The sequence below is a fragment of the Agaricus bisporus genome (assembly GCF_000300575.1).
Source record: "Agaricus bisporus var. bisporus H97 unplaced genomic scaffold AGABI2scaffold_2, whole genome shotgun sequence".
In the NCBI taxonomy this organism is placed as follows: Eukaryota; Fungi; Basidiomycota; class Agaricomycetes; order Agaricales; family Agaricaceae; genus Agaricus; species Agaricus bisporus.
Window position 1 is genome coordinate 791,016 of NW_006267355.1, and position 22,952 is coordinate 813,967.

Below are 22,952 nucleotides of genomic sequence, written 5' to 3' on the forward strand. Positions count from 1 at the left end.
TGAAACCAACCGAACTTAACCTCGGTAGCGAGTGCGTCTTCATCGAGGAGACGCTCTACTTGTTCTTCAACACTCTCGATAGTCTGGGAAAATCTCAAACCATGTTTCAAGATCATTGGGAAGAAGACATACACGTCGATTCACTCGTTTTCTGAACCTGCGCTTCCTGACATGGTGCAGAGGAGGTGTAATTCCGTGTGGCCAAATAAATTCGTCAATATTGAAGTTTTTCTGAGACACTAGCTGTTCATCGTTTTCAATCTTGTCACCGACAACCAGCATCTATATAGATGTTTTAGGGGAAAAGATGATGAAACCAAGGGAAGACGTAACCTGACATATGTCAGCAACCTTGAACATCTGCTTATTGTCCAGCGTCTTTTGTGATTCGATGATACATGGCAAGTCGACAAGTTTCGCAGAGTATGTGTTATTCCCAATGTGTAATGCAGCACGACGAGAGTCTTAAATACGGTTCAACAAGCAGCCGACGGAACAGTAATACAGAGCACATACCTTTGAATTTGAACCAGACGTCACTCGTGATTTCTCTTGACTGCACCATCTTTCTCAGTTTATCAAGATCTTCTCCGGGTTGCATTCGTAGGACGAATTGTTCCTCAAACGCCAGCTCCTCCTCATCTGAATCCAGCTCTCGATCGTATTGTCCCAAAAACGACATTCCCGGAGCTTGAGCAGCGGCTTTCTCGCTAAGTTTCAATTTGAGCTTGGGTTGCACCTTTGGCCGCACGGCTGACGAGCGCGTTGTTCGTTCTACATTATCCGCAGGTGCTGTGTATACTGAACTTCCGCTACGAAGCCGAGAGCTCGAGGCTCGTTCAGGTACTGTCCTTTGAGGCTGAGGGCGTTGAGATGAAGATGAAGGCCCAGCAGATGGAAGGGGGGTGGATGGTTGAGTCTCGACGTCAATATCGTCGACAATAATGAGGTCTTCTTCCATGATGGACTGGACTGAAGCTGCTCAGGCGGTGGCAGACGCGGAGATCACGTGCTATTAATAACTATTGTCTATGGCCTACTCGACTACTCATCATGGTCATCATGCCATGACTCTCCCGGCTCCTCAAATTCGTCTTCATCATGTTCTTCCTCGTATTCTTCCTCCTCATCCAGCTCCTCCGCTGTTCGAATGGAAAGACGAATCGGAGAGCCCATTATCGCGAAATACGCCGCAGCACTACCAAGGGCTAGACCAATGAAACCCCAGCTAAACCTCTCATATTGAATATCCTCTTGAGTCCTCTTTGGAACCTTTCCCCTAGCGCCTTGTATCAAACGCCAAGAAGGAAGAAGGCCCCACACAGTGCCTCGTGAAGCAGATACAAGGAACTTTGGCCTGTCACTGCTGAAAGCGATATCCTGGATACGTTTTGCGTGCTCAGCTATTGTGTCATACCAGTCCGTCACAAGTTCTTTGATAAGGGTATCCGGGAACGGAGGGCTAATTAGGAGAAGTGTGTGAGCGGCAAGCATGAGGTCTAATGTAGTCGGTCTGAAGAAAAGTCAGAGTTGTACGACTAAAGAATTTGCGACTAACCGTCCTTGATAAATAAATTGCTTGCCCTCAAGTAGACGAGCATAGAGACCAAGAATATGTTTTGCTTTATCTTGAATCTGGATAAAAATAAATGAAGGCTTCACGGGTTCTAATGAAGAACATACCTTTTCTTTCTCGAATGCTTGTGTAAAAGCTCCTTTTGCCTCCTGGTTTGCGTCCGCTCTTTTTTCTGTTGAGAACGATTTTTTGACCGGTTTTGGTGGTGGTGGCATACTCCATAGCCCCGCGGCCTCCAGCCGCGGTTTATAGGACGCGCGAATTCGTTCCGGTACGTAGTACTGCTGGGGCACACCGTACATGCTCACTAGTGCTGGATGAATGACTTTCTCCCAGTTATCAGCATTAGAGTAGCAAGAATGGTACTAAGAACCTCAGCGTCGTCAACGAACAAACAAGAGATGCTTTTTCCAACTCACCACTAAATTGCCGAAATGAGATTCAATGTGAGAAGCCCAAGCATTTATTTGTGACCATTCCGAGGGTGCCAAAGGAGCGTCCAAGTCACATTGCGGGTGTTCCTTCTTCAAGCCAACTATATATTTGACGATTGACGAGAATGAACTGATGCTATGCTGTTCATGAACCAGAAAAGGTAGTTGCCCTGTTGTATAATTTAAGCCATGAGGATGTAAATCACTTGAACGAAATAGATACCCACCCACCCGATGGTGAAATGTCGGGATTGTTGCATTCAGCAACGTTGAACTGTCCGGGAATTGCCATCTGAAGATATAATATGGCTGCGAGGCAGAGCGGTTCATAAGACGGTAAGCCCCATCGCCCGGGCCATACATAAAGTGTAAAATGAGTCGATTGCCCTTCCATTCCGTGGACTGGGTTGTCGAAACAAGAAATGACAAGCCGGGCGGCTTTTCGGCTATATTTGGTAAGTTGGTCGCAGAAGTTGTTTGTCGCAAGACCCGATGCCACACAACTTCCTTTCCCATTGTTCTCCAAAAGCGGCATCTGTGATCATGACGCTCAAGATTTAATGAACCCATAGATGATGAAGACTCGTTCTTTCTCTCCTTTCTTCCCTTGTGCCCAACTTCTGAGTATTATAATACGGAGAAACTCGTTTCGCGCAGGCTTCTTTCTCCCCATGTGATGTTTATATTGATGGTCCACTACTACTTCACGGCCGACTTTCTCTCGCCTTCGAAACATCACGAGGGTCAGCTAGATTGACTGAATCTCATTGGCGCTTTCAGCTCTGGTTAATTCACTCCCCGGAATGGTCTTGTGCATGCAACAGAAATAGACTTGACCTTCAGATGACTTTGAAACCGGAATCTAGCTGGGTTACTCGGGTCGTCCGCCGGCCCGATGCAATTTGAAGAAGCTGGGCAGTTGAAAACTCGGAGAAATTCTGGATATGCTCCTGATACTTCGAAATGACCCTAATGCCAAAGGTTTATGGAAGTAAGTATATATAGGCCCAAGTCCCTGCTTGACATGCATTACTCCTCAATTGGAAAACCATGAAATTATCGATTTGTTTTGCCTCCCTCTTGTATCTCGCTGGCTCGTGTTCGGGTCTCCTCGCATTTCCAGGAGCTGAAGGCATGTTACATGAGTCTTTCCCCAACTATCCTCAGCTCCAATTTTGAAATAGGCTTCGGGGCCCAAGCCACCGGAGGGCGTGGTGGTTCTGTTTATGTGGTGACCAATCTTAATGATTCTGGGTCTGGCAGCTTTCGCGACGCGGTTTCAGAATCAAATAGGGTATGTTCAAGGAACTATAGGGATTCGTCTCTCGACGCTAATTCTGTCGGAGATCGTGGTATTTGCCGTCGGGGGCGTAATCAATATCAGTAGTCGCATCGTCGTCAGCAGCCATGTTACTATTGCTGGTCAAACGGCCCCTGGTCAAGGTATTACTGTATATGGCAATGGTGTCTCCTATTCTGGCGCAGACAACACCATCACTCGCTATATCCGTTACCGAATGGGAAGGTCAGGTGTGTACATTGTTACGATTCCAGTACACTCCAGTTTTAGTTTAGATATAACCTACTAGGTGATTCTGGGAAAGATACAATCACAATTGCAGATGGTGCAAACATGATTTTCGATCATGTTAGCGTCTCCTGGGGTCGTGACGAGAGTTTTTCCATCAATGGAGACGTTTCAAATGTTACCATTTCCGACTCCATCATTGCACAGGGCCTCGAGACTCATTCCTGCGGAGGTCTTATACAGACCGACGGGGGTGTGAGTATAATTCGCACTCTGTACATTGATAACAAAACTCGGAATCCTAAAGTGAAAGGTGTTAATGAGTTTGTCAACAACGTGGTATGTTTCTCATTGGAGAGATGTCGTTACTTTGACGATGTGCATATTCTACAGGTTTATAACTGGGGAGGTGGAGGCGGTTACATTGCCGGGGACTCTGCCGGTCCTTCACACGCCAATATCATGAATAATGTGTTCATTAGTGGTCCCTCGACCTCAGTCACTGCTTGTAAATGGCGTCTAATCCTTCATTGCACTGCTGCTCACCCGAACCTTTCTTTTTTTATAAAGTCACGCGTGGAAATGAAAACTTCCACGCCTACGTCTCCAACAATTACTACGATCCTGACAGAGTATGAGGCAATCATGAATTGACCAACCAACAAAAGCTGACCGAACTCATAGAATGGCGTTCTCAGTGGATTTATCCTGTCACCTACGACTGACAACTACTCGCCAATCGATTTCCAATCTACTCGATACCCTTATCCCACCGTGAAGTCTTTATTAAACCCACTCGATGCGCTCCATAAGGTCGCGTCATCCGCTGGTGCTAGCAAATCCCGGGACAGCGTCGATAATTATCTCATCAACAACGAACTCTTAACCTATGGCAAAGTCGGAGCTTTGATCTCAGATGAAAAAGCATCTCCTATAAATGGGCCTGGAAATGTCGAAGGTGGAACGGTGAGCCGCTTTTTCTCCTCAAAAAACGTATATAAGTAAATGCTGAATATTTTCCCCAGCCACCTCGGGATAGTGATAATGATGGAATTCCAGATGATTACGAGACCGCCCATGGGACGGATCCCCACTCCAATGACTCTGCAAGGATCGCTTCCAACGGATATGCGAGTAGGGTTTTTGACACATAATGCATTTGTCTACATTTACTGACTACTAGCTATAGATATTGAGAACTATATCAACTCTTTGGTGTAGATCATGTCACATATGGACAGGCTCGAGCCAATTAAAAGGAAAACATTGATCAAAACAAAAGAAACTGCGTGAAAGCAATACGAGCGGTACAGAAAACAGGTAAGATAACATGACAGCAAGTTAGGACATCTGGATGCGAAAACATAAAAACATTTCGAAAGCAATTTGATCACGAGTGTTTAGGATGAACCCGGGGGCGCTTTAGTATCGTCAGAAGCCTGCTCGCCGACCTGAGATGGATTGACAATTGGCCTATAAGCTGGGAAGACAATCACGCCTTCTCCTGGGTAATTGACGGGTCTTACTTCCTTTCCCGCTTTAGTTTCTGGGTTGACAGATCTATCGAACTCCATATCCGACTGTTCCAGGCGTTGAGAGCCCTGATGTTATTATGAACGTTATGTCAATTTCTCCAGATACTTGAACTCACTATGTGATAATACACAGGGTTTTCGGTATCCACTGGAGGGCTTAGGCGTGCAGGCGCAGTATTCGTGGGCGTATCGACGGTCTGTTGCGCAGGATTTTCCCCTTCTACAGGTGCTGCAGATATTATTGGATCTTCGATGATACCTTGGGCGTGGAGGAAAGCTAGCGGAGTCAGTCATCGAGTAAGCATTTCCAATGACCACATACCAGGATCTCGGTAATGGAAGACAAAGGAAACAAAGGTACTTGGTTTGCTCTGACCCGGGTTGTCGTAAGGCTCAACTTTCCATGTAGTGGGGTACTGGTCGAACAAAGATTGCTCCTCCCCGAAGCTAACATTATGAGTACATCTTTTGTGGACACAACAACAATGAATCCTCACCCAACCCGCATACCTTCGCGACCATCGTTTGGGCCAGGAAGCTGTTGAACAGGATTTGAGAGGATTGATGCAGTAAGCTTGACCCTCTTGATTTGAAGGATGACTGTGCCTAGCACATCTTGGTTATTCGAAGACGAGCCTCCAACAGCTATCCAGGAATGAGTAATCAAGTCGAACAATGTGGAAATAGAACTGACTTTGTTCAGTTACCTTCTGGAAGATGAAAGGCCTTTCGGTTGCCGGTCCAGTCCTCACACCTCCTCGCCACGCCACACCACTCCCGAAGAGGAACCTGCCTGGAGCCGTATAACCGTCCAACTTGATGTATCCACAGGTCCTGACGTTTCCTCCATGGTCCATCCAGTGAACCGAGAAGGCCTGGTATTTTTCTAATCAAATTCCATTGCTTCCATGAAACCGATATCTCATACCTTGCCTTCTTCGCTGGGGATCCAACAAGTCACCCTGTGCGCATTTTCATCGATGGTGGTCAAGTACTCAGGCAATGGATGTCCATCTACGACAATCCATGCCGAAAATCCACGGTGAGTGAGCATCAGCAGGAAGGTTTGAGCCGTGTACGCGGTGATTAATTCGTGCGTGAAGCTTGGCAAAGCTATCAGGTAAATTCAGACGTATTAGTGTTAATGAAAAGGACAACGTCGGGTCACTTACAAACAATTAAACTGAGATGGTGTGTTGGAGAGTGAATGAGATGCAAACAAGCGAGTCGCACTGCAATTTAAAGAAAAGCCGCCGCCACACTTGAGTTCGGGGTGGTACTCCATCACGTGTGAAAGAAGAGTCCATTCATCACGCGACGCGTCCCTAATCGCGCACTTGACTCGACACTGGACAGCAATGCCACCCAGGAAGGCACCCAAGCGAGCGCGCACTGAGACTGACGACGAGGAATCTCAGCCCTCTTCTCTGAAAAAGTCGAAAAGCACAATCATTTCTCACCAGCCAGAAAATCCCCAGCCAACCAACAAAGTGTTACCAGTCCACATCAGCTTCCCACCTCGGACGCCAGACACCCTTCGCATTGCCACCTGGAACATTTGCGGCTGGGCTGCAAGCCACAAGAAGGTAAGGTGATAATCAAAATTACGCGCCTCTCTTCGACTGATTGACTACTCAGGGATTCAAATACTATGTAGAAGCGGAAGATGCAGATATCCTTGTACTTACTGAAACGAAGGTACGCTTCGCCCTACTGGATTGCCGCGTGCTCTCATGCTTACCGGCCATGTAGGTCAATGAGCAACCCGTCGATCCCGCCCTGGACGCCAGATACCCCTATACGTACTGGAGCATTTCTAGCAAAAAGTCTTACTGTACGTATCTTCAAGGAGATAGATGACACACACACAGAACCTAGTCTCTGATACCCGTTAGCTGGTACTGCGATCCTTTCAAAGCACAAGCCGCTTTCGGTTACCAAAACCCTGCCCAATCACCCGAATCCCGACCTAGTGAAGGGTCGAATAATCACTCTGGAATTCGAAGGTTATTATCTCATCGGAACGTATGTCGTGAATGCCGGAGTCGAGCTGAAAGTACGCGTTCCCATTCGATCAATCAATCGTGACTAACAATGGTTATTAGACACTGGAAGATAAGAAAGAGTGGAACCAGCACTTTGAAAATTATATTCGTGACCTAGACAAAGTCAAACCAGTGATTTGGACCGGTGACCTTAATGTCGCGCCCACCGCAATAGGGAACTCTATTCATCCCTAATTTTCAACCCGCGTCTGACATTCAGTAACAGATCTAGCCAATGCGAAAAGGAACTGGAATAAAACGCCAGGTTACACTGAAGCAGAGACAACCTCCTTCAAAAATATTCTGGATCCTCCGGAAGATGTTGATGCCGGAAAATTCGTCGACGTCTGGCGCCAATTGCATCCCAAAGATCAGCATTATACTTATTTCTCGTACCGATTCAACTGCCGACTCAAAGGACTCGGTTGGAGGCTGGATATGTGTAAGTGCTCTATCCTCAATTCACCCAATGTGATCTCAAAGAAAGCAGTTGTCCTGAGTGAGCGGATTGCAGAGCGCGTGAAGATGGTTAGTTTTCCTTGTCGGCTTTTGTCTATTTGTGCTGATATTCCAAAGTGTGAGATTAGAAGTGAAATTTATGGTGCTTCAGACCATTGCCCAGTAGTCGTAGAAGTGGAAGGTTTGGCACAGTCGTGACGGTACTCATGTTATTGGCAGACGACAATATAAAAACATGGGGGGCATAGCTCAGTTGGGAGAGCAGTAGACTGAAGGAGAAAACCCGTATTCTAAAGGTCCCGCGTTCGATCCGCGGTGCCCCCATAACGTTTTGGGAGGATCACCTGGCCAATCATTTTATGAGCAATGGCATTAATTTTGTCACTCGACGCATCTCTTCCTCTGATACCACTAATCAGTATTCACCGAACCGTACATGACCTGTCTGCTCTGCATGGGCACGAGCTTCCTTCTCTCCTTTCAGTCCTTGTCCACATTGCTGGAGTATTTCTGCATCAGACAACATAAAGAACAAGGTACAGCGACCTACTTCGCATTTAAGATCGAACGTAGTCGTGTTGGTATATGCCTTTTTGGAACGAAGGATATCAGCGAGCTTCTTTGCAGCCATCAAAATCGGATCCGTTTCATCTTCCAGAAAGACCTGATATACTCCAGTACTAAATTGCCAATCAAAGAGCCAAACCTACCACTGGAAACAAGGTCTGGTGCCATTCACTTGGAGCATCGCTCATCGGTGCAAGGGAGGCGGCATCATAGTGGATACCAGAATAGATCACTATGCATCGCATACCATTATTTCTATCTTCTGGCGGTGAAAATCTGTCGATGCGACCCGTTTCAACATCGATGCTCGCAATCTCGGCTCCATAGTGCTTGGCAATGATACCAAGTTCGATTGCACCTCCCCAAGTTGTTGGTCTTGAGATCGTTTGTATATACTGCGCAGGAGCCATCCTTTTGGATGCATTTCAACGGGCGTCCCGAACGGAATAAGCGACGAGCATACCCGAGGATGGCTTCATTATAAGTATCAGGATCGCTTCGGATGCCGTCAGCGACGACTGAAAATCAGATCTTGAGAGAGATAATTTGGAAAAAGGTAACGACACACTTTTTCTGAGATCTTGGGCCTTGCTGATACTTTGTTCAAATATAAGAGCAGTCGCGGAAAAAAGACAAGAGTTGTCGTCCGGCACCACCTACCCAAATAAGCAATCCAGCCAACTACTACAGTCAAGACGACGTACCCTGTGCACAAGCACATTACCATCAGCCGTATCGACAAAATCAGGACCGGCCAAATTTTCTGGTACTGGATTTGATATCGGATTCGCTTGAGTGGTTGAAACACGGCTGGGTTCTCGCGAAGCGAGAATGGGAGCCGCATCAAATGGAGCTTGTACTGGTGCATGAGAGGGAGCTGAACTAGAATTTTCGCTGACGATAATTTGATCCCCTTTCATAATTCCAAGGCTCGAATAGGGGAGTTCTGGAATCAAGGTTAATGACTGGGGAGGATATCCGGTCTTGACTAGGATCTAATTAGCGAGGACGAGGCAAACAGGGATATTGCGCACTAGCTTGACGAGATGGGAGAATTTTGGTGGTTGTATATATCAGCTGCTGGAAGTCAAGAACAGTGAATGTATCGTCATTGAGTGGGATTTGGAGAGTTGAAACGCCCTCTGGATGCCTTAGTCGCACAGAAGCCATGCCTGGGTGTTGGGAAACACTGATCCTGCGTGCTGCAACTCAGTATCGGGCATTGCGTCATTTGTTTGCTAAGGTCGGTCATATCATAAATTCTATGGTCAGTGGGTCGCATGTCAATTTCAACTTGTGTAGTACATCTACGGTATCTTAACCACTGCTGCGCAAGGAGAACATCTAGAACATTCAATGAGATAGTAATGGAACTTTATCTGTGGCATCAGTTGTCTCCACAAGAACGGACGGTGGCCGGAGCTGCTCCAGAGTCTGTAGGGTATCCGGACTATTTTCGACATCTTTCGCCAGAGCTTCTAGCTCTCTTTCAATCTCTTCGTCAGATATTTCGACACCAAGGGCCACATCACCCCCAATTCTTATTGCGTCATCGACCTCCTTGGCATCTTGACTAGCCTCTGCCAATGCATCCATTGTTTGATTGATGTTTTCACGCTGAAGTGAGGAGTGTGCGAGAATAGTGCGGAGTGTAGTTGTCGAGGATTCGAATGTTTTCATTATCTGGAAGTATCCAAGTTTAGAAAATTTACGGGGCGCCATTAGGGAACTCGCCTGGACATCGCCAGCTGCCGTCTCAATGGAAATCATGGTTCCTTCCAAGGTACTCAAAGAAGAAAGTCTCTTGCCTAGAAGGTCCTCAAGCTGTTTTCGTGATCTTAGGAAGCCGAGAGCTAGTACTTTCCGCTTTTGTCGTAAAGCATCCGCAGCCTTCTTCGCATAGCTAGAGATCTCCAATGTTAGCATCGCACATCGGCCTAAAAATCAATCCTTACTCGTCCATCTTTGTCTGAACTGCATCAATTTGATGCTGAAGGTTGAGTATTGCAGATTTCAATTCAAGAATACCACGATCAACGGCTGTGATGACACGATCTTCCAGTGCCACTGAGCTATCGAAGAATTTGACAACCTATTCCATAGGTAAAGATTGGATAATTTCGGCGAAAAGGTGACACAATTACTTGGTCATCGAGAATCACAGCTTTGCGTTCTCTCTCGAGGTACTTGACGAGAACTCGAGCGTCCATGTCGTTCAGCAGATGGCTTGATTCACCAAAAATAGGACCAAATGATCTTCTGAAGCCTTCAAACGTGTACAGAGTGTCTGCTGGGCCTGTCATTCTCATTGCCTGCATGGACATGACTGCATCGGCCGCTTTCTCGACGAGTGGGAGAGATACGTAATCTCCCCACCAGACTGTCTCCTTTGTTTGGGAGCTAGAGGTCAAAATGCCCTCATCTCCAACAATCCCAACTTGCTCCAGTGCCCACCACAAAGGACGTCCTACAACAAAGGAAGCAATGCGGTACGGGAGCCAGCCGGAGTCATACACCGAAACTTTGGAGCTCATGAACTCATTCAAAAGTAGTAGAGTATTATTCGAGCGCAATTCATTCTTGCTAGGATGAAATCTTGTCCGAGGTCAACGTACACTGCGGGGAATTCGAATGACTCACGATGACGGTACCTATAGCCAGAGGCTTGCCTATCTTGTCTAATTTCACGCAGTCCAAAAGACTGCGATTGGCCTGTAGAACAAGCCTACTTTCTGAGTCCCCAACGGTGCCACGTAAAAGGCCTGAGTCAAGTAAGCCTTCCAGTGTCTTCCGCCACCACTCCACATTTGCATGAAAAGCGTTTGGATTGGATTGCTTCTGGCGGGCGAAATCAGAATATAAAGCCTGGAGTCGAGCCTTAGATGTACTCTGGAAAATACTGTGAGAAGAGAGAGAATCAGCGGAAGGGCCGGGTGCCGCTGCCATCATGGGTGAGTGCTTGAATAAAGCAAGGATTGCACATGTACATGGATAGACGCGTCACATCACATGTATGGCATCAATCAGAACGTGACTTAACTCCATTGAAGGATCGTAAGAGAAACAACTTCATAAGTTAGAAAGATTACAGTCCTTTTAACATTAACGTACACTGTGTGTATTGTTATCAACTGCTCCGCGTACATCTACAAAATCCTCCTCTGAAGGGGAGGGTTGAAGTTCGCTAAGGAATGTACTTCCTCTTGACAACGCCGCTCGTCTGAGACTGTAACGATGCTCATGCGCCGACGCTGCAGAACCATGGATACACTGGCCAACAGAACCTTTCTCCGAGTGACCGACGGCACTGAATAGCTGAGAGGACGCCACAGCAGGAGAGTAAGGTTCCGTATCTGGAGAGACATGCTGTAATGATTCATTATAGCAATCAGCGACATTACCAGGAGCCTCCACATCCACGCACATGAAGTTGACTTGGTAATGAAATCTTGGAAAAAGCCGGACTATGTCTTCCTCCTCTTGCTTGGTTCACTGCATCCATATCTAGTGGACTATAACTGAAGGAAAGAGTTTGGCCTCTCCAAATTGTCCTATGTCGGGGTACTTCAACTCTCAAAAGGCTTTTGAAGCCACCGTCGCCTCTCATCACCGATCGACGGCGTTTCCTGACCAAAAAGATTGTTCCTAGGATAATAGCGATTACTCCTACCGATGATCCTATGACTGCCCCCACGATGGTGAGAGTTCGACGGCTTGAATCCATTTGAGGCATTCTGAGGCCGTCTGTGAGCATTTCAGGTAAGTTTGGTTATCACTTAGCCCAAATTTAAACTATGTTGCTCACTGGTCATTGCATTGGCATAGTTCACATCAAAACGATTGCAAGTGGCCTAACACATTCGATGGGAGAATGTCTCCAAATTTTAAGGATGAACCAACTGATATATCACTGAACGCCCAGGATGGCACCATAATGTCGCTGGGAATTGGGGATGGAAATCTCCGTCGGAAAAAAGTAAGTTCCCAGCTTGTCAACCAAGAATACGGCGACTCACGTAGAAAGATAGAACATCGTACAGTGTTTCGTCCATGAAGGCCAGCTGAGAAAATGAAATAAAAGGGCAATGAGATCTAAACCACACTCCAGAGGAGCAGCAGTAAAATACTCTATAAAGTGGCGGTCCTGGCATGCAGCACAGGCGGACAAAAGGGAATAGACCACCGAATTACAAGCGCAACCATCGCTCGCATTTTTCGTATCTGGACCTAGATAAATCTCATTCGGCGCCAACCTTGGAATCGTGACTACGCATTTCCCTAAGCCAACCAAAAGATAAGTTCAGGAGTGACACTCACTATCTGTATTGTCATAACAGCTGGCCTGCAGTTGGGCAGCAACCACACAAGGGTCTTGACCTTGATCATTTTCAGCCTGTTATCGCTATAGATGAAAAAATGAAGCCTTCAAGAGAACTAGATTTACCCAGTCGAACGATGGAGAACATGTCGCCAGAGATCTCTGCGCCAGTACGCGCTGGGTCCACAGGAGTATAGCGACCGTCACGGTTAACCAGACCATGTCTTTAGATCGAAGAGGTATGACGACTCAATAATAATGGCCGCTCCTTTTTCCTGGCTAAGCATCCGCCGGCACTCACTGAGCACAACAACTTCTCCGGCCATTCAATCACCGAGAGCAATGTGAAAGCTACATTTGCGGTACTACTGTCTCTCACACTCAATATTAAGATGAAGGTCATATGTCAATCCAAGAAAAGAAGGCTTCAATTCTTCGTTCAACTGGAGATACCGGCAACTAAACATTAGAAAACGGCTTCTGGCCGACAGGAATATGATTCGAAGACCTTGGAAATTCCGAAGCGTGGAGTGGGTTGTGAAAGAACATCCAAAGAAAAATGACTCTGGTCATATTGAGGTCGGGAAGAATTGCACATGTCAAGGAAGTATGTCGGATATTCATCGATCTAAAATACATACAGGAAACAGCACACACAGCAGCGGAACTATCAGAAGATCAGTAGAGAAACGCCTGAATATCAAACTTCCGCGGCTCCCGTGTAGCCGCGAGGGCTTGTTATAGTACTGAGTGGTGGAGCGGGAGAGACCGAGTCCTCCAAGGATCGCATCGGGGGAACCGTTGTATATGTGGTGGAAATTTCCGAGGGGGGATGGCGGCCTCCTTCGGACGCGCTCTGCTCAAAATCAGTCTGGGGTTTACGTTAAGATAGAAATACAGCGATTACTTACATACGTATATGGCGAGATAATGGATGCGGGATCTGACATAGACCTCGAGTGTATATGCTGAGAATGACTTGCTTTAGGAGGTTGATACACGGAGTTGAGATCATCTTGTTTTTTACTATTCCGCTTCTTCGATCGAAGCTTCATCCAAAGTAAAGCCAGCAGGATGGTAATAACAGCAATCAAAGCACCGACTGTGATGCCAGCAATAGCGCCTGAGCTCAGACCGCTAGAATCTTCGCTATCTGAGGTTGATTGCGTCGCTCTAGTGGCTGTTGTACTGGTCGCACTTGTAGAAGAACTAGACCTTGTAGTACTGGGTAAGGCAGCCTCCCTGGCCGCTTCTGCTTGGAGGGTGAGTTATGCATGTCTTCATAAGCTTGGAAGTGCATCGCACCTCTTTGAGCTGCAAACGGATTAAACGTATCATTCGTCTGAAGAAACGAATGGAAGTCAGAAGAGGCTACTATAGGTATGTCAGGTTCAGCACACTCACCAATGATATATTGAGAGTGGCCCACGAAGGAACTTGAGTAGTGAAGGGGATTGTCCTTGGATATCTTGTGATGGGTATAATATTAGGCACGACCTGTATAATTTATTTGTTCAACTTACTGGCCAATCGCCACATCGGACTGACGACAATTCAATGTCCACATCGTAAAGTTTGAGAAACGTCTATCCTGGCATCCAGCACAAGCACTGATCATCGAATACGTCACAGAATTGCAGAAACATGGATCCGCATTATCAGTACTGGGCCCAATATAATGGTTTCCCTGCGGCAATGCGTTTACAGAGAAAGCTGCGTGATACGTTAGTCGCCATCAATATACACCGTGATCGAGGAAACATACGTTGGCTCGAACAAAGTGTCTCTAGATATGCCCCTACAAGGCAAGGATTTTGACCAAGGGCGTTGATAGACTAGACCGAAGCACGCTATATCAATTGACTCGCTGTTCGTTCCAAATCGCTCTTACCCACTGAAATTCCGGAATGCATTGAGTAACGTCTGAGGTCTGCGCGAAAACACTAGCGGCGATCTTTAACACCACTAGGGAAAGATAAAACCTCTCTGTCATGGGGGAAGACTATCGTGGTCGGTTGCTTGAGAAAGCCAAGGACTATTAGTGCAGCGCTCATGTGTGTAGTCTTCCGAATTAGCATCCTTGATTGATACCAACAACAAAGAAGCAGGACAGCTCCGCCTTATCCATTGAACATGGGAAATTGATCTAAACTGATCATGATTGGACATGTGTGAGATTTCGGACCACGAGTGGCACTACAGCCTATCAAAAAGTTCGACAACGAATATATACTAACAATTCACAAAAACGATGCCAAAAAGAAGCATAAGTTTTATTAAAATGTGCTGACGCGACCTGGTTATAGCTCTGGAGCACCACTGTAGTTGCCTGCGGGGTGTGGCGAAGCCATGGACATACTGGGTATGCTGTGTTGCGGGACATGTGTGGCAGAGCTCTGGAACGTTGCAGATCCAGGCGAAGGCGTATAGGGACCAGAATTGTAGGAGGGACTCATAGCTGGAGATGGGGTCGGAAAAGTGCTCGGGTCGGAGGGGTCCTAGAAAAATTCTGAGTAACAGGTCGAACAGCACTGCATAGCAAACAGCTTACATAAAGCCTCTGGGGTTGAAATGGAGGAATTGGACTCGGCCCATAAGCATTCTGGGTCATTTTTTGTTCCATTGTATCGTCGAGGGGGGGCTGACGAGGTGTCGCGAAGTATGCGGGTTGTTGGGCGGCTGCACGACGGTGACGGAGGTAGAAGAATACAAGACCCGCAATCAGCGCCAAACCAGCGAAGCCACCGACGACGCCTCCAGCAATAGCGCCAGCATTTGAGCTCGATCCAGAACTGTCAACCACAGAAGGGCTGGGGAAACCAGTCCCAGTGGAAGTCGACGAATCAAGTCCGCGAGTGCGCGTAGACGATGCAATGCCAGTAGATTCAGGACGGTCTATAAGCCGATCAGTGGAAAAGAAGAAACATAGAAAAAGTCCTTACCCTCTAGGCCCTGTGCCACTGTGACGTTGAAAGTGTTGTCAGTTGCCTGAAGGGACGTCAGATTGTGAAACGAACAGCTCTAGGGGTAGACTCCGACTGACCCGAATATCAGCGTACGCCCATCCGGGAACAATCGTGCCAACTGGGATATGTTGAGGAAACCTGAGGCAATCGATTAAAACAATGGGCACAACATTGAGAATCTGCTTACACTGAAGGGTATACCGCAGAACAATTTGCTTTGTATATTGTCCAACTTTCGTCTCATGAGCCTGTCCGTCTTTTACAGGAGGGGGGGATTGCAAGCACTTACTTGATCCATTGCTCTCCCTGGCAAGCGGCACAAGCACTCAACAAGGAATAGTATACAGTGCTACATCGACATGAGTTCTGATTGAGTTGGGTTGGCCCAATATACGAAAATCCTTCGTCAAGAGACGCCAAAGTAAAAACTTGAAAGTGATAGCTTTTAACGCAGAGTATTTGACTGAGCGCAGAAACTCACCACCACCGTTACATACGCCTGCCAAGTCAGCAGCAACATCACATGGAGTAGCTCCCACAGAATTGAAAGACTGGTGAAGGGAGGGTTGTTTGATCCACACACAACGACGCAGGCGGATTTGCACGCACCCAATTTAAGGACCCGTCATCACAGATGGCTTCTGATATGGTCTGGCAAAGTGCGACGGGTAGAAATGCGGCCAAAAAGCAGGCAAAGAAGAAGTTGGCCATAGCAGGGAGATAACCCGGGTGGCGGAAAGCAAGGCGAAGAAGCTATTGGCATGTTTTGGGCGGGGAAGCCACGCTTCCCTGAACAATGCGCTGATGGCCAGATGTCGTTTTGGCCGCTCAGATAATACCACGCCGGAGGTTAGCCGGAATAGCGGATTCGTCTAGCTTGATGGGGAAGGAACGGGCAATCTTGTATACGTACATAGCATTGCATGGAGGAAGTTACATTATGTCAGGTACACGACATGCACAGCCTCCAATACATCAATCTTTCCTCTTTTCTTCGTCTCATTCGTTGAAAATGTGTTTCATGTAGATCCTCTTGTGTATCGTCGAACCAGCATTATCAATCGACTCGATTTCTTGCTTCGTCAAGTCTGGGACATCCACGGTGCTCAAAAATTCTTTGATACGGGACTCCTTCGATGAGGTGCTGCGTTTACAATATCAACGTCAACGCGACATGCGATACAATTGGCAGCAACTCACGATATCGCAATTACGTTCTTCTGGAGGAGCCACTTCGTCAAAACTTGTCCTTCAGTGACAGGAGACCCGCGGGTTTGTTCCAGGCGCTCGCGAATTTTAGGAAGCAAGTCTTTGAGAGGACCATCGGTGGCACGAACGATGGGTGTCTGACCTCCGTAGGACGCCACGATGATTCCTTTTGCCTTGCATAACTCTATAATCGGGCTAGCGGCCTTTAAAACATAAGGATGGAACTCAATCTATGCGCATATATTCAACCATCGAGCATCCAATCATGAAAAACACTCTATACCTGGTTAACTGCGGGGATGATCTTTGCTCCAGGAAGAATTTCATTCAAGTCTTCTACCTTGAAGTTGGAAACTCCAATAGACTTGGTGAGACCTTCGTTTTTCAAAGCCTCGAGTTGACTCCAAATCTCTGAGAGCGTTGCCTCTTTCCGGTTGGCCGTTGGATCATGGATAAGGAAAAGGTCGACATAGTCGACACCGATTTTCCCCAAGGATTCAACCAAAGTCTCCCTGACCGTCTGGCCGGGTTTCAATATGTGAAGCTTCGTAGTGATAAAGAGCTCGGAGCGTGGCTTTCCCGACGATTTGATTCCTTTCCCCAAAGTTTCTTCGTTCTCATACATTTGTGCGCCGTCAAGGTGGGTAATCCCAGTCTCGATTGCCAGGCGCACAAATGCTGAGGCATCTTGATTGTACAAGGCTGTCCCAGTACCAAAGGCAATGGCGGGAATACGGTTACCGTCGTTGAGGGTGAATTCGAGCATGGGGTGATCGTGAAGGTGGGTGACTGATCACGCAAGAAGGAAGTCGCTATTTATCCAATCGCAGAGTACGAATTTCTCTTCCCAAGGCTCGATTTCTTGCTTGATTGCGCCAGTTTTTCTCCCCGTTGCTAAAAATACACATGCCGGCCCTAATCTGTTCAAGATGTATGCGTCCACCTCATCATTCCACCCATCTTTTAACAACTACCCAGGCGCTGTGATACTACATGCTGGACTGCCTCTGACTTGGCATTCCGTCGTCACAGCAGCCTCAGATCGACAGTTGCACTCTTTGGCTGATCATACTGGTTCTTTATATCCGATGACTGCCGTCAGTCACCTAGTGTATCAACATCTGAATATAAAATAAATACAATCAAGTATTCATAGCATTAATTTACATGTTTTTAACAGTCATACAAATACGTGGACTCGGTTCCATAACTATGCTTCTTTAAAATGCCACTGATGGCCGGTGTCCATCGAAAACAGTGCTGCGGGTACTACTGACAACAAAATTTTCACTGGCTTGTGGCAGAGGTGTATGATGGGCCTGGCCTGGTGGTATACTCTGTACCCTCGGGTATATAGGTGGTGGCGTGGAACCATATGCGGCTCTATACGCCGCTGATGGTGCGATCCTATGTCGTCGTCTGCGAGACAGCCATAAGAACACAATCAAACCAAGTGAAGCCAGCACGACGAAGCCTCCCACTGTTCCACCGGCTATGGCACCAACATTGGGATGGGCAGATGACTGCGAGGCGGAAGATGGTGATGTCAGCGAAACGGAAGATGTCAGCGGAGCCATAGGTTGTTGCGATGTAGAAGGTGAAGTTGTCGAGCTCTCAGGTGTTGGCATCGTGACGGGGGATGTATCATTTGTTCTGGTGGACGAGCTGGTTTCGGCAACGGAAGATTTCGGTGATTGCGATGTAGAAGATGAATGTGTTAAGCTCATCGATGCGGATGGCACCGCGTCGGTATTTGTATTTAGTTTGATGGAGGGGCTGTTCTCTGTCGGCGTCACATTCGGCGAAGATGCCTTGGGAAAGGTGGGTGGGTCTGCAGATGTCGTGAAGCTGGGTAAGAAAGATACTGGTGGAATTGGAAATTTTTTTGTGTACGTCGGTGGACAAGGACCTAGCAGATTCAAAGCGCTCCAGGTATTGTATAGAATCAAGTGAGTATGAAAACGTACGTGTCCATAGGCAACGCGACGTAGATAGCGGTAGACGCATGATTTCGACAGAACGCTGCAAGAAGAGAGCAGTACTAAGGTTGTGGACAAGAAAACCTCCCGTTTGCTCAGAAGAGGGAGATAGAGTCGACTATGCGGGCACTAGCAACAGACATGGGATGAAATACACAGTATTCATCAAGATGTGTAAATTTGAATGGACATTATATATAACCATCAGCGCGTTCTGAACGGTTTCCTTGTTGTCAAAAAGATTTGTTGGAGTGAAAGATGATGCATGGGCGTTGGGAACAGCATCGCCCACGAGATGAAACTGATATTGGAACAAGTCTGTTGGCGCATCAATCGCATCAATTAGCAGAGATGATACGATCGTGCGAATATATTTGTCAGACTATACAGTTTCAGCCACAGATTGCTAGACGGCATCCATCGTCCCGACCAACAAGCGTTGTTCCTCAAGACTCGAAATGGCCCCCTCCACCACGTACGTCCGTTTGTACCAGTGGCATATCAGAATGCTAAGAGTGTATCTGTTTTAATGCAGTGTCCCGAGTGCCTCGGTCAGTTGAAAGTTACATTAGAAGTACGGCGGAAAGTGTTAATAAAGGCTGGATTTTTTTACAGGCGATCGAGGTTCCGGAGACTCTCCTAAAGAAACGAAAGCAAAACGAAAAGGCTCGGGAGGAACGCCTTGCTGCTGCCGCCGCAGCTCGTAAGGTGAGCATTGTTTCCGAACTAGGTTTTATACAATTGGGGATGCATAATTTTATTTCGACAAATGGCTAGTGGGGAGTTTTCTTTACCATGTTGCTGTCAAATCCATCTTTCGGGACTGACATCAATTCATTGAAATCGTTTATAAACTTCTGAAACTGACGACATTTTTTTAGGCACAAAAAGCAAAACGCAAGGTTATCTTCAAGCGTGCCGAATCTTATGTGAAGGAATATCTTTCCAAGGAAAAGGAGGAAATCCGCTTGAAACGTGCTGCTCGGGCATCTGGTGATTTCTATGTGCCAGCACAACCCAAAGTTTACTTTGTCATTCGTATTCGCGGGTGGGTACTTGTTATGCTCTGGAAATCTCCGCGAGACGAATCCCTCCCTTCAGTATCAATGAAATTGCCCCGAAACCCCGCAAAATCTTGCAGCTCCTTCGACTCCTGCAAATCAACAATGGCATCTTCGTGAAGGTCACTCGTGCAACACAACAGATGCTTCGTCTTATTGAGCCCTACGTGGCATACGGGTAAGTGAGGAGTTCCGCATCGTCTAACTCGCCCGCTGAATGATGTCGCCAAGTGAACCCAATCTCAAGTCTATCCGCGAGTTGATCTACAAGCGTGGATATGGCAAGGTCAACAAACAGCGCATTCCACTTACCAACAACGGAGTCATCGAGGAGTCCCTTGGTAAATTTGATATCCTTTGTGTGGAGGACTTGGTGCACGAAATTGCTACTGCTGGTCCCAACTTTAAGCAGGTGAGAGTGAGAAGATGGAGGAAGTAGAAACAGCAGACTGACGTTTCTCAAGGCATCGAACTTCCTGTGGCCCTTCAAGCTCTCGAACCCGACTGGTGGCTGGAGGACGCGCAAATTCAAGCACTATGTCCAGGGTGGTGACTTTGGTGACAGGGAGACGAGCATCAACAAACTTATCCGACAAATGAACTAGGTGGCTGGAGGGGTCTGGAGGGTGGCAGTATATGAGTGGCATTATTACGCTGTAGTTGTTGTTCTTTTCATTTCATTTACACATGTCACAAGCCGTGAGGAAATTACTGTAACGTGCACATCCGCTTTTGATCGCGTTTTGATTGCTTGTCCATTCCTCACCATGTCTACTGCTCAGTCTCTGCTCCACTCCAATGCCCAGTGGGCCCAGGATGTCCAAAGCTCAGACCCCGACTTCTGCAGAAACAGCGCAAAGGGCCAGTCTCCCCACGTAACTACTTTCTACTCCTCATACCCCTCTCTCCTCATCATCCCTTTAGACCTTGTGGATTGGATGTGCCGATTCTCGCGTTCCAGAGTCTGTTATTACCGCTGTCATGCCCGGTGCCATTTTCACTCACAGGAACATAGCAAAGTAAGTATCGTCTGCAGTCGCCAAACTTCATTTCATTTCTGATAACATTATGTCAGTCAATTCCACCCGGATGACAATAATGTCTTGTCCGTGCTAGAGTTCGCCGTCAACTACTTGAAGGTGAAAAACGGTGCTTTCTCTCATACCGCTCTGCTTTGGTCCTATCCCAACTGTTTTTTTTTTTTTGGCTTCGTTGATAATCGACGATAGTCGTTATTGTGGGTCACAGCGAATGTGGTGGTGCAGCTGCCTGTCTAGGTGCCGTTCAAAGGGAAAACTTCGACCCCGAAGATTTTGTCACTATGCCGGGAACTCCTGCTGACGCTCCCCTTAATCGTTGGCTCAAGCCGTTGACTAGACTTGCGGCTACCCTTGGCGTTTCGACGACCCCCCCTAAAGTGGCTCTGCCCGTTGTCATAGAGGAGAGCGTCAAACGCCAGGTCGAGAACGTCTGCGAGTCGGAGGTTATTGTTGGTGCCTGGACCAAGGGTCAGGAGGTCCATGTCCATGGATGGGTCTATGAGCTCGCCGAGGGCAGACTGAGAGACCTCGGGATTTCGAGGGGATGCTAGAAAGTCTGTGTAGTCTGAATACGGCCGTAGTGTACTGCTGTACTGTATGACTATAAAGAAACCTTGGCGTGTGGCTTTATCTGTGGACCCACTCCACGCATTTGCATCCCTACCCTGATGGCCAGTCAACCTGAGCGTCTGCTGGTTCAGATTGCATCCTACAATACCAATCTTCAAGGCTCGGCTGCTCTCCCGCAAGACCTCGTCGACTGGCTTGCTCCCACCCTTCAAGTTTCCCAATTTTTGGCGAAAAAGCGTCAAGCGCCGGACATCGTCGCTGTTGGGTTCCAGGAGCTCTTGCCTCTACATCTCGGCTGTATGCACTCTCGTTTTGTTCCTTGCCAATGTCTGATAACCTGAATTCGACCAGTGTCTGGGCTGTCCAAGGCCGTGATTGAGAAAAGGCATGCACTCATTCTCTCACAAATAGAAGCACATGCACCCAACAAGGAACGATATTCGCTTATTGCGAAAGTGGTCAATGTGGGTGTGGCGCTCCTCGTGTATGGGCGTGACGATGGTGTGGCAAGAAAGGTTTGCGATGTGCAGACTCAATGGACTGGGTTTGGACCATTGTTCATGGGAAATAAAGGCGCGGTTGGTGTGAGGTTCAGAATTTGCGAAACTGATGATGATGCGGGGGAGACTTATACGTACGTACAGGGTTTCTCTCTCGTTCCCGACAGGAGCTCTTTCTCAATCAACTTTGGGCGTTATAGGTTTGTTAATGCCCATTTGACTCCCCATGACCATAAAGTATCGTGCCGAAATGCGGACTACGAGCACATAGTACGGACACTGCTGTTTCCCCCTCTAGGAGCGGGAGAGAGTCCCAGCACCATATACGCGACATCTCATCTCTTCTTCCTTGGAGACCTCAATTACAGGCTAGATATGCCTGAAACACATCCCATGTATTCTATCAGGAAGTCACCGGAATTCACTCAAGTACTGTCTTCAGAAAAGTCACGCGAAGAGCTCAAGGAGTTTGACCAGTTGACTGTGGAAAAACGGAAAGGAACCGTATTTGTAGGTCTGCGCGAGGGAGACTTCTGGAAGTTCAAGTGCAGCTACAAGTATGAATTGAACGAGGTTGATACCTATAGGTAGGCCCTTTTTTAATCCTTCAGATGATATGTCGCTGAGACCAGGACGTAGCACAAAGAGGGTACCATCATGGACGGATCGTGTTTTGTATACCACATACTCCGACTCTCCTGAAAAAACCGCGGAGAGCAGCATCACAAATGTGTTATACACATCTATTCCATCATACACTACTTCCGATCATGTATGTGCCCCTTTTTTTGCGATACAAGAAGCTGATATATTGGATCACCAGAAACCCATCGTCTCTCTTCTCTTGATGCCGCAGCGCCTCACAACAAAGCATACATCAATACCCCAACTCCAACTTCCGGCATCTTTCCAGCCTCGACCTGATCCTTATGCACTGCTCAAGAAATATACTGGGCGATGTTTCGACCGTATCATTGGCCTTATTTGGTGGACCCTCACGCTCCTTGGTGCAGGTTCCGGCATTGTTGGCCTTTTCAATTTTACTATAGGACTTGGAGTCTGGAATCTATTTAAGAATGGGCCATCTGCCCGTAACAGCGTCTGAAGCCATGTACATACCTATTTATAGACAGCACAGCATTACGCAATCATGGCAGTGACTTGA

At 47.3% G+C, this 22,952-nt stretch overlaps 13 protein-coding genes and 1 non-coding gene across 14 annotated transcripts; 7 read left to right on the forward strand and 7 right to left on the reverse strand.

Moving 5' to 3' along the window:
* Nucleotides 1-996: 996 nt before the first annotated feature.
* AGABI2DRAFT_190369 (hypothetical protein) lies at nucleotides 997-2,427 on the reverse strand. The gene is made up of 5 exons (XM_006457920.1): nucleotides 2,242-2,427; nucleotides 1,996-2,180; nucleotides 1,684-1,941; nucleotides 1,559-1,635; nucleotides 997-1,513 (listed from the first exon to the last, which is right to left on the reverse strand). The coding sequence occupies exons 1-5, from the start codon at nucleotides 2,402-2,404 to the stop codon at nucleotides 1,045-1,047; spliced, it is 1,152 nt and encodes a 383-aa protein (XP_006457983.1). The 5' UTR covers nucleotides 2,405-2,427; the 3' UTR covers nucleotides 997-1,044.
* A 623-nt stretch (nucleotides 2,428-3,050) lies between these two features.
* Nucleotides 3,051-4,784, forward strand: AGABI2DRAFT_176511 (hypothetical protein). Its single transcript, XM_006457921.1, has 9 exons — nucleotides 3,051-3,142; nucleotides 3,195-3,304; nucleotides 3,357-3,540; nucleotides 3,600-3,877; nucleotides 3,932-4,046; nucleotides 4,109-4,170; nucleotides 4,223-4,504; nucleotides 4,564-4,672; nucleotides 4,728-4,784. The coding sequence occupies exons 1-9, from the start codon at nucleotides 3,061-3,063 to the stop codon at nucleotides 4,757-4,759; spliced, it is 1,254 nt and encodes a 417-aa protein (XP_006457984.1). The 5' UTR covers nucleotides 3,051-3,060; the 3' UTR covers nucleotides 4,760-4,784.
* A 7-nt stretch (nucleotides 4,785-4,791) lies between these two features.
* Nucleotides 4,792-6,303, reverse strand: AGABI2DRAFT_183094 (hypothetical protein). The gene is made up of 7 exons (XM_006457922.1): nucleotides 6,246-6,303; nucleotides 6,002-6,186; nucleotides 5,768-5,948; nucleotides 5,571-5,718; nucleotides 5,396-5,520; nucleotides 5,190-5,350; nucleotides 4,792-5,139 (listed from the first exon to the last, which is right to left on the reverse strand). Exons 2-7 carry the CDS (start codon nucleotides 6,125-6,127, stop codon nucleotides 4,939-4,941), a joined length of 942 nt encoding a protein of 313 aa, XP_006457985.1. The 5' UTR covers nucleotides 6,128-6,186; nucleotides 6,246-6,303; the 3' UTR covers nucleotides 4,792-4,938.
* A 106-nt stretch (nucleotides 6,304-6,409) lies between these two features.
* On the forward strand, nucleotides 6,410-7,984 carry AGABI2DRAFT_190373 (hypothetical protein). The gene is made up of 8 exons (XM_006457923.1): nucleotides 6,410-6,659; nucleotides 6,712-6,771; nucleotides 6,826-6,907; nucleotides 6,969-7,129; nucleotides 7,179-7,293; nucleotides 7,345-7,560; nucleotides 7,609-7,646; nucleotides 7,695-7,984. The coding sequence occupies exons 1-8, from the start codon at nucleotides 6,432-6,434 to the stop codon at nucleotides 7,773-7,775; spliced, it is 981 nt and encodes a 326-aa protein (XP_006457986.1). The 5' UTR covers nucleotides 6,410-6,431; the 3' UTR covers nucleotides 7,776-7,984.
* AGABI2DRAFT_t16 lies at nucleotides 7,816-7,901 on the forward strand. Its single transcript has one exon. It is a non-coding gene; the product is annotated as a tRNA-Phe (tRNA).
* An 8-nt stretch (nucleotides 7,985-7,992) lies between the features above and the next one.
* AGABI2DRAFT_148501 (hypothetical protein) lies at nucleotides 7,993-9,314 on the reverse strand (the record flags this gene model as incomplete). Its single annotated transcript, XM_006457924.1, has 7 exons — nucleotides 7,993-8,076; nucleotides 8,128-8,241; nucleotides 8,288-8,555; nucleotides 8,608-8,662; nucleotides 8,713-8,800; nucleotides 8,849-9,132; nucleotides 9,179-9,314. 7 exons carry the CDS (start codon nucleotides 9,312-9,314, stop codon nucleotides 7,993-7,995), a joined length of 1,029 nt encoding a protein of 342 aa, XP_006457987.1.
* Nucleotides 9,315-9,405: 91 nt separating this feature from the next.
* Nucleotides 9,406-11,117, reverse strand: AGABI2DRAFT_190375 (hypothetical protein). The gene is made up of 5 exons (XM_006457925.1): nucleotides 10,785-11,117; nucleotides 10,289-10,723; nucleotides 10,100-10,236; nucleotides 9,879-10,047; nucleotides 9,406-9,827 (listed from the first exon to the last, which is right to left on the reverse strand). Exons 1-5 carry the CDS (start codon nucleotides 11,091-11,093, stop codon nucleotides 9,498-9,500), a joined length of 1,380 nt encoding a protein of 459 aa, XP_006457988.1. The 5' UTR covers nucleotides 11,094-11,117; the 3' UTR covers nucleotides 9,406-9,497.
* Nucleotides 11,118-13,162: 2,045 nt separating this feature from the next.
* AGABI2DRAFT_115010 (hypothetical protein) lies at nucleotides 13,163-14,455 on the reverse strand (the record flags this gene model as incomplete). Its single annotated transcript, XM_006457926.1, has 7 exons — nucleotides 13,163-13,318; nucleotides 13,374-13,714; nucleotides 13,768-13,804; nucleotides 13,867-13,930; nucleotides 13,986-14,175; nucleotides 14,228-14,297; nucleotides 14,354-14,455. 7 exons carry the CDS (start codon nucleotides 14,453-14,455, stop codon nucleotides 13,163-13,165), a joined length of 960 nt encoding a protein of 319 aa, XP_006457989.1.
* Nucleotides 14,456-14,601: 146 nt separating this feature from the next.
* AGABI2DRAFT_176515 (hypothetical protein) lies at nucleotides 14,602-16,199 on the reverse strand. Its single transcript, XM_006457927.1, has 8 exons — nucleotides 16,038-16,199; nucleotides 15,910-15,979; nucleotides 15,718-15,856; nucleotides 15,616-15,660; nucleotides 15,506-15,566; nucleotides 15,405-15,450; nucleotides 15,014-15,357; nucleotides 14,602-14,960 (listed from the first exon to the last, which is right to left on the reverse strand). Exons 1-8 carry the CDS (start codon nucleotides 16,137-16,139, stop codon nucleotides 14,763-14,765), a joined length of 1,005 nt encoding a protein of 334 aa, XP_006457990.1. The 5' UTR covers nucleotides 16,140-16,199; the 3' UTR covers nucleotides 14,602-14,762.
* A 114-nt stretch (nucleotides 16,200-16,313) lies between these two features.
* Nucleotides 16,314-17,479, reverse strand: AGABI2DRAFT_190376 (hypothetical protein). The gene is made up of 3 exons (XM_006457928.1): nucleotides 16,921-17,479; nucleotides 16,629-16,867; nucleotides 16,314-16,572 (listed from the first exon to the last, which is right to left on the reverse strand). Exons 1-3 carry the CDS (start codon nucleotides 17,401-17,403, stop codon nucleotides 16,428-16,430), a joined length of 867 nt encoding a protein of 288 aa, XP_006457991.1. The 5' UTR covers nucleotides 17,404-17,479; the 3' UTR covers nucleotides 16,314-16,427.
* Nucleotides 17,480-17,535: 56 nt separating this feature from the next.
* Nucleotides 17,536-18,625, forward strand: AGABI2DRAFT_190377 (hypothetical protein). The gene has a single exon (XM_006457929.1). It carries the CDS (start codon nucleotides 18,132-18,134, stop codon nucleotides 18,588-18,590), a length of 459 nt encoding a protein of 152 aa, XP_006457992.1. The 5' UTR covers nucleotides 17,536-18,131; the 3' UTR covers nucleotides 18,591-18,625.
* Nucleotides 18,626-19,038: 413 nt separating this feature from the next.
* AGABI2DRAFT_190378 (hypothetical protein) lies at nucleotides 19,039-20,439 on the forward strand. Its single transcript, XM_006457930.1, has 7 exons — nucleotides 19,039-19,091; nucleotides 19,152-19,167; nucleotides 19,232-19,324; nucleotides 19,498-19,664; nucleotides 19,718-19,855; nucleotides 19,909-20,089; nucleotides 20,142-20,439. The coding sequence occupies exons 1-7, from the start codon at nucleotides 19,075-19,077 to the stop codon at nucleotides 20,280-20,282; spliced, it is 753 nt and encodes a 250-aa protein (XP_006457993.1). The 5' UTR covers nucleotides 19,039-19,074; the 3' UTR covers nucleotides 20,283-20,439.
* Nucleotides 20,433-21,371, forward strand: AGABI2DRAFT_190379 (hypothetical protein). The gene is made up of 4 exons (XM_006457931.1): nucleotides 20,433-20,552; nucleotides 20,602-20,696; nucleotides 20,753-20,826; nucleotides 20,907-21,371. Exons 1-4 carry the CDS (start codon nucleotides 20,445-20,447, stop codon nucleotides 21,266-21,268), a joined length of 639 nt encoding a protein of 212 aa, XP_006457994.1. The 5' UTR covers nucleotides 20,433-20,444; the 3' UTR covers nucleotides 21,269-21,371.
* On the forward strand, nucleotides 21,355-22,935 carry AGABI2DRAFT_216100 (hypothetical protein). Its single transcript, XM_006457932.1, has 5 exons — nucleotides 21,355-21,584; nucleotides 21,639-21,921; nucleotides 21,988-22,374; nucleotides 22,427-22,559; nucleotides 22,611-22,935. The coding sequence occupies exons 1-5, from the start codon at nucleotides 21,386-21,388 to the stop codon at nucleotides 22,890-22,892; spliced, it is 1,284 nt and encodes a 427-aa protein (XP_006457995.1). The 5' UTR covers nucleotides 21,355-21,385; the 3' UTR covers nucleotides 22,893-22,935.
* Nucleotides 22,936-22,952: the final 17 nt, after the last annotated feature.

What these genes read in the sequence shown, in the direction of transcription:
- AGABI2DRAFT_190377 (XM_006457929.1), top strand. Translation starts at nt 18,132, where the DNA reads ATGGCACCAACATTGGGATGGGCAGATGACTGCGAGGCGGAAGATGGT.
- AGABI2DRAFT_190376 (XM_006457928.1), bottom strand. Translation starts at nt 17,403, where the DNA reads ATGCTCGAATTCACCCTCAACGACGGTAACCGTATTCCCGCCATTGCC. An exon ending in TCATCCCCGCAGTTAACCAG is followed by an intron (nt 16,868 to 16,920) that starts GTATAGAGTGTT and finishes ATATGCGCATAG; the next exon opens with ATTGAGTTCCATCCTTATGT. An exon ending in AAGAACGTAATTGCGATATC is followed by an intron (nt 16,573 to 16,628) that starts GTGAGTTGCTGC and finishes TTGTAAACGCAG; the next exon opens with CACCTCATCGAAGGAGTCCC.
- AGABI2DRAFT_190379 (XM_006457931.1), top strand. Translation starts at nt 20,445, where the DNA reads ATGTCTACTGCTCAGTCTCTGCTCCACTCCAATGCCCAGTGGGCCCAG. An exon ending in CAAAGGGCCAGTCTCCCCAC is followed by an intron (nt 20,553 to 20,601) that starts GTAACTACTTTC and finishes TCATCCCTTTAG; the next exon opens with ACCTTGTGGATTGGATGTGC. An exon ending in ACTCACAGGAACATAGCAAA is followed by an intron (nt 20,697 to 20,752) that starts GTAAGTATCGTC and finishes ACATTATGTCAG; the next exon opens with TCAATTCCACCCGGATGACA.
- AGABI2DRAFT_190378 (XM_006457930.1), top strand. An exon ending in TTTGTCATTCGTATTCGCGG is followed by an intron (nt 19,665 to 19,717) that starts GTGGGTACTTGT and finishes CCCTCCCTTCAG; the next exon opens with TATCAATGAAATTGCCCCGA. An exon ending in GAGCCCTACGTGGCATACGG is followed by an intron (nt 19,856 to 19,908) that starts GTAAGTGAGGAG and finishes GATGTCGCCAAG; the next exon opens with TGAACCCAATCTCAAGTCTA.
- AGABI2DRAFT_176515 (XM_006457927.1), bottom strand. Translation starts at nt 16,139, where the DNA reads ATGGCCAACTTCTTCTTTGCCTGCTTTTTGGCCGCATTTCTACCCGTC. An exon ending in ATGACGGGTCCTTAAATTGG is followed by an intron (nt 15,980 to 16,037) that starts GTGCGTGCAAAT and finishes TCCCTTCACCAG; the next exon opens with TCTTTCAATTCTGTGGGAGC. An exon ending in CAGGGAGAGCAATGGATCAA is followed by an intron (nt 15,661 to 15,717) that starts GTAAGTGCTTGC and finishes ATGAGACGAAAG; the next exon opens with TTGGACAATATACAAAGCAA.
- AGABI2DRAFT_190375 (XM_006457925.1), bottom strand. Translation starts at nt 11,093, where the DNA reads ATGATGGCAGCGGCACCCGGCCCTTCCGCTGATTCTCTCTCTTCTCAC. An exon ending in TGGCTATAGGTACCGTCATC is followed by an intron (nt 10,724 to 10,784) that starts GTGAGTCATTCG and finishes CATCCTAGCAAG; the next exon opens with AATGAATTGCGCTCGAATAA. An exon ending in CTGTGATTCTCGATGACCAA is followed by an intron (nt 10,237 to 10,288) that starts GTAATTGTGTCA and finishes CCTATGGAATAG; the next exon opens with GTTGTCAAATTCTTCGATAG.
- AGABI2DRAFT_176511 (XM_006457921.1), top strand. Translation starts at nt 3,061, where the DNA reads ATGAAATTATCGATTTGTTTTGCCTCCCTCTTGTATCTCGCTGGCTCG. An exon ending in CGCATTTCCAGGAGCTGAAG is followed by an intron (nt 3,143 to 3,194) that starts GCATGTTACATG and finishes ATTTTGAAATAG; the next exon opens with GCTTCGGGGCCCAAGCCACC. An exon ending in CGCTTCCAACGGATATGCGA is followed by an intron (nt 4,673 to 4,727) that starts GTAGGGTTTTTG and finishes TACTAGCTATAG; the next exon opens with ATATTGAGAACTATATCAAC.
- AGABI2DRAFT_190373 (XM_006457923.1), top strand. Translation starts at nt 6,432, where the DNA reads ATGCCACCCAGGAAGGCACCCAAGCGAGCGCGCACTGAGACTGACGAC. An exon ending in GGGCTGCAAGCCACAAGAAG is followed by an intron (nt 6,660 to 6,711) that starts GTAAGGTGATAA and finishes TTGACTACTCAG; the next exon opens with GGATTCAAATACTATGTAGA. An exon ending in ATGCCGGAGTCGAGCTGAAA is followed by an intron (nt 7,130 to 7,178) that starts GTACGCGTTCCC and finishes AATGGTTATTAG; the next exon opens with ACACTGGAAGATAAGAAAGA.
- AGABI2DRAFT_190369 (XM_006457920.1), bottom strand. Translation starts at nt 2,404, where the DNA reads ATGGAAGGGCAATCGACTCATTTTACACTTTATGTATGGCCCGGGCGA. An exon ending in TCCCGACATTTCACCATCGG is followed by an intron (nt 2,181 to 2,241) that starts GTGGGTGGGTAT and finishes ATTATACAACAG; the next exon opens with GGCAACTACCTTTTCTGGTT. An exon ending in CTCATTTCGGCAATTTAGTG is followed by an intron (nt 1,942 to 1,995) that starts GTGAGTTGGAAA and finishes TGAGGTTCTTAG; the next exon opens with TACCATTCTTGCTACTCTAA.
- AGABI2DRAFT_183094 (XM_006457922.1), bottom strand. Translation starts at nt 6,127, where the DNA reads ATGCTCACTCACCGTGGATTTTCGGCATGGATTGTCGTAGATGGACAT. An exon ending in CCAGAAGGTAACTGAACAAA is followed by an intron (nt 5,719 to 5,767) that starts GTCAGTTCTATT and finishes ATTCCTGGATAG; the next exon opens with CTGTTGGAGGCTCGTCTTCG. An exon ending in CTTCCATTACCGAGATCCTG is followed by an intron (nt 5,351 to 5,395) that starts GTATGTGGTCAT and finishes TGACTCCGCTAG; the next exon opens with CTTTCCTCCACGCCCAAGGT.
- AGABI2DRAFT_216100 (XM_006457932.1), top strand. Translation starts at nt 21,386, where the DNA reads ATGGCCAGTCAACCTGAGCGTCTGCTGGTTCAGATTGCATCCTACAAT. An exon ending in GATGCGGGGGAGACTTATAC is followed by an intron (nt 21,922 to 21,987) that starts GTACGTACAGGG and finishes TGGGCGTTATAG; the next exon opens with GTTTGTTAATGCCCATTTGA. An exon ending in CATACACTACTTCCGATCAT is followed by an intron (nt 22,560 to 22,610) that starts GTATGTGCCCCT and finishes TTGGATCACCAG; the next exon opens with AAACCCATCGTCTCTCTTCT.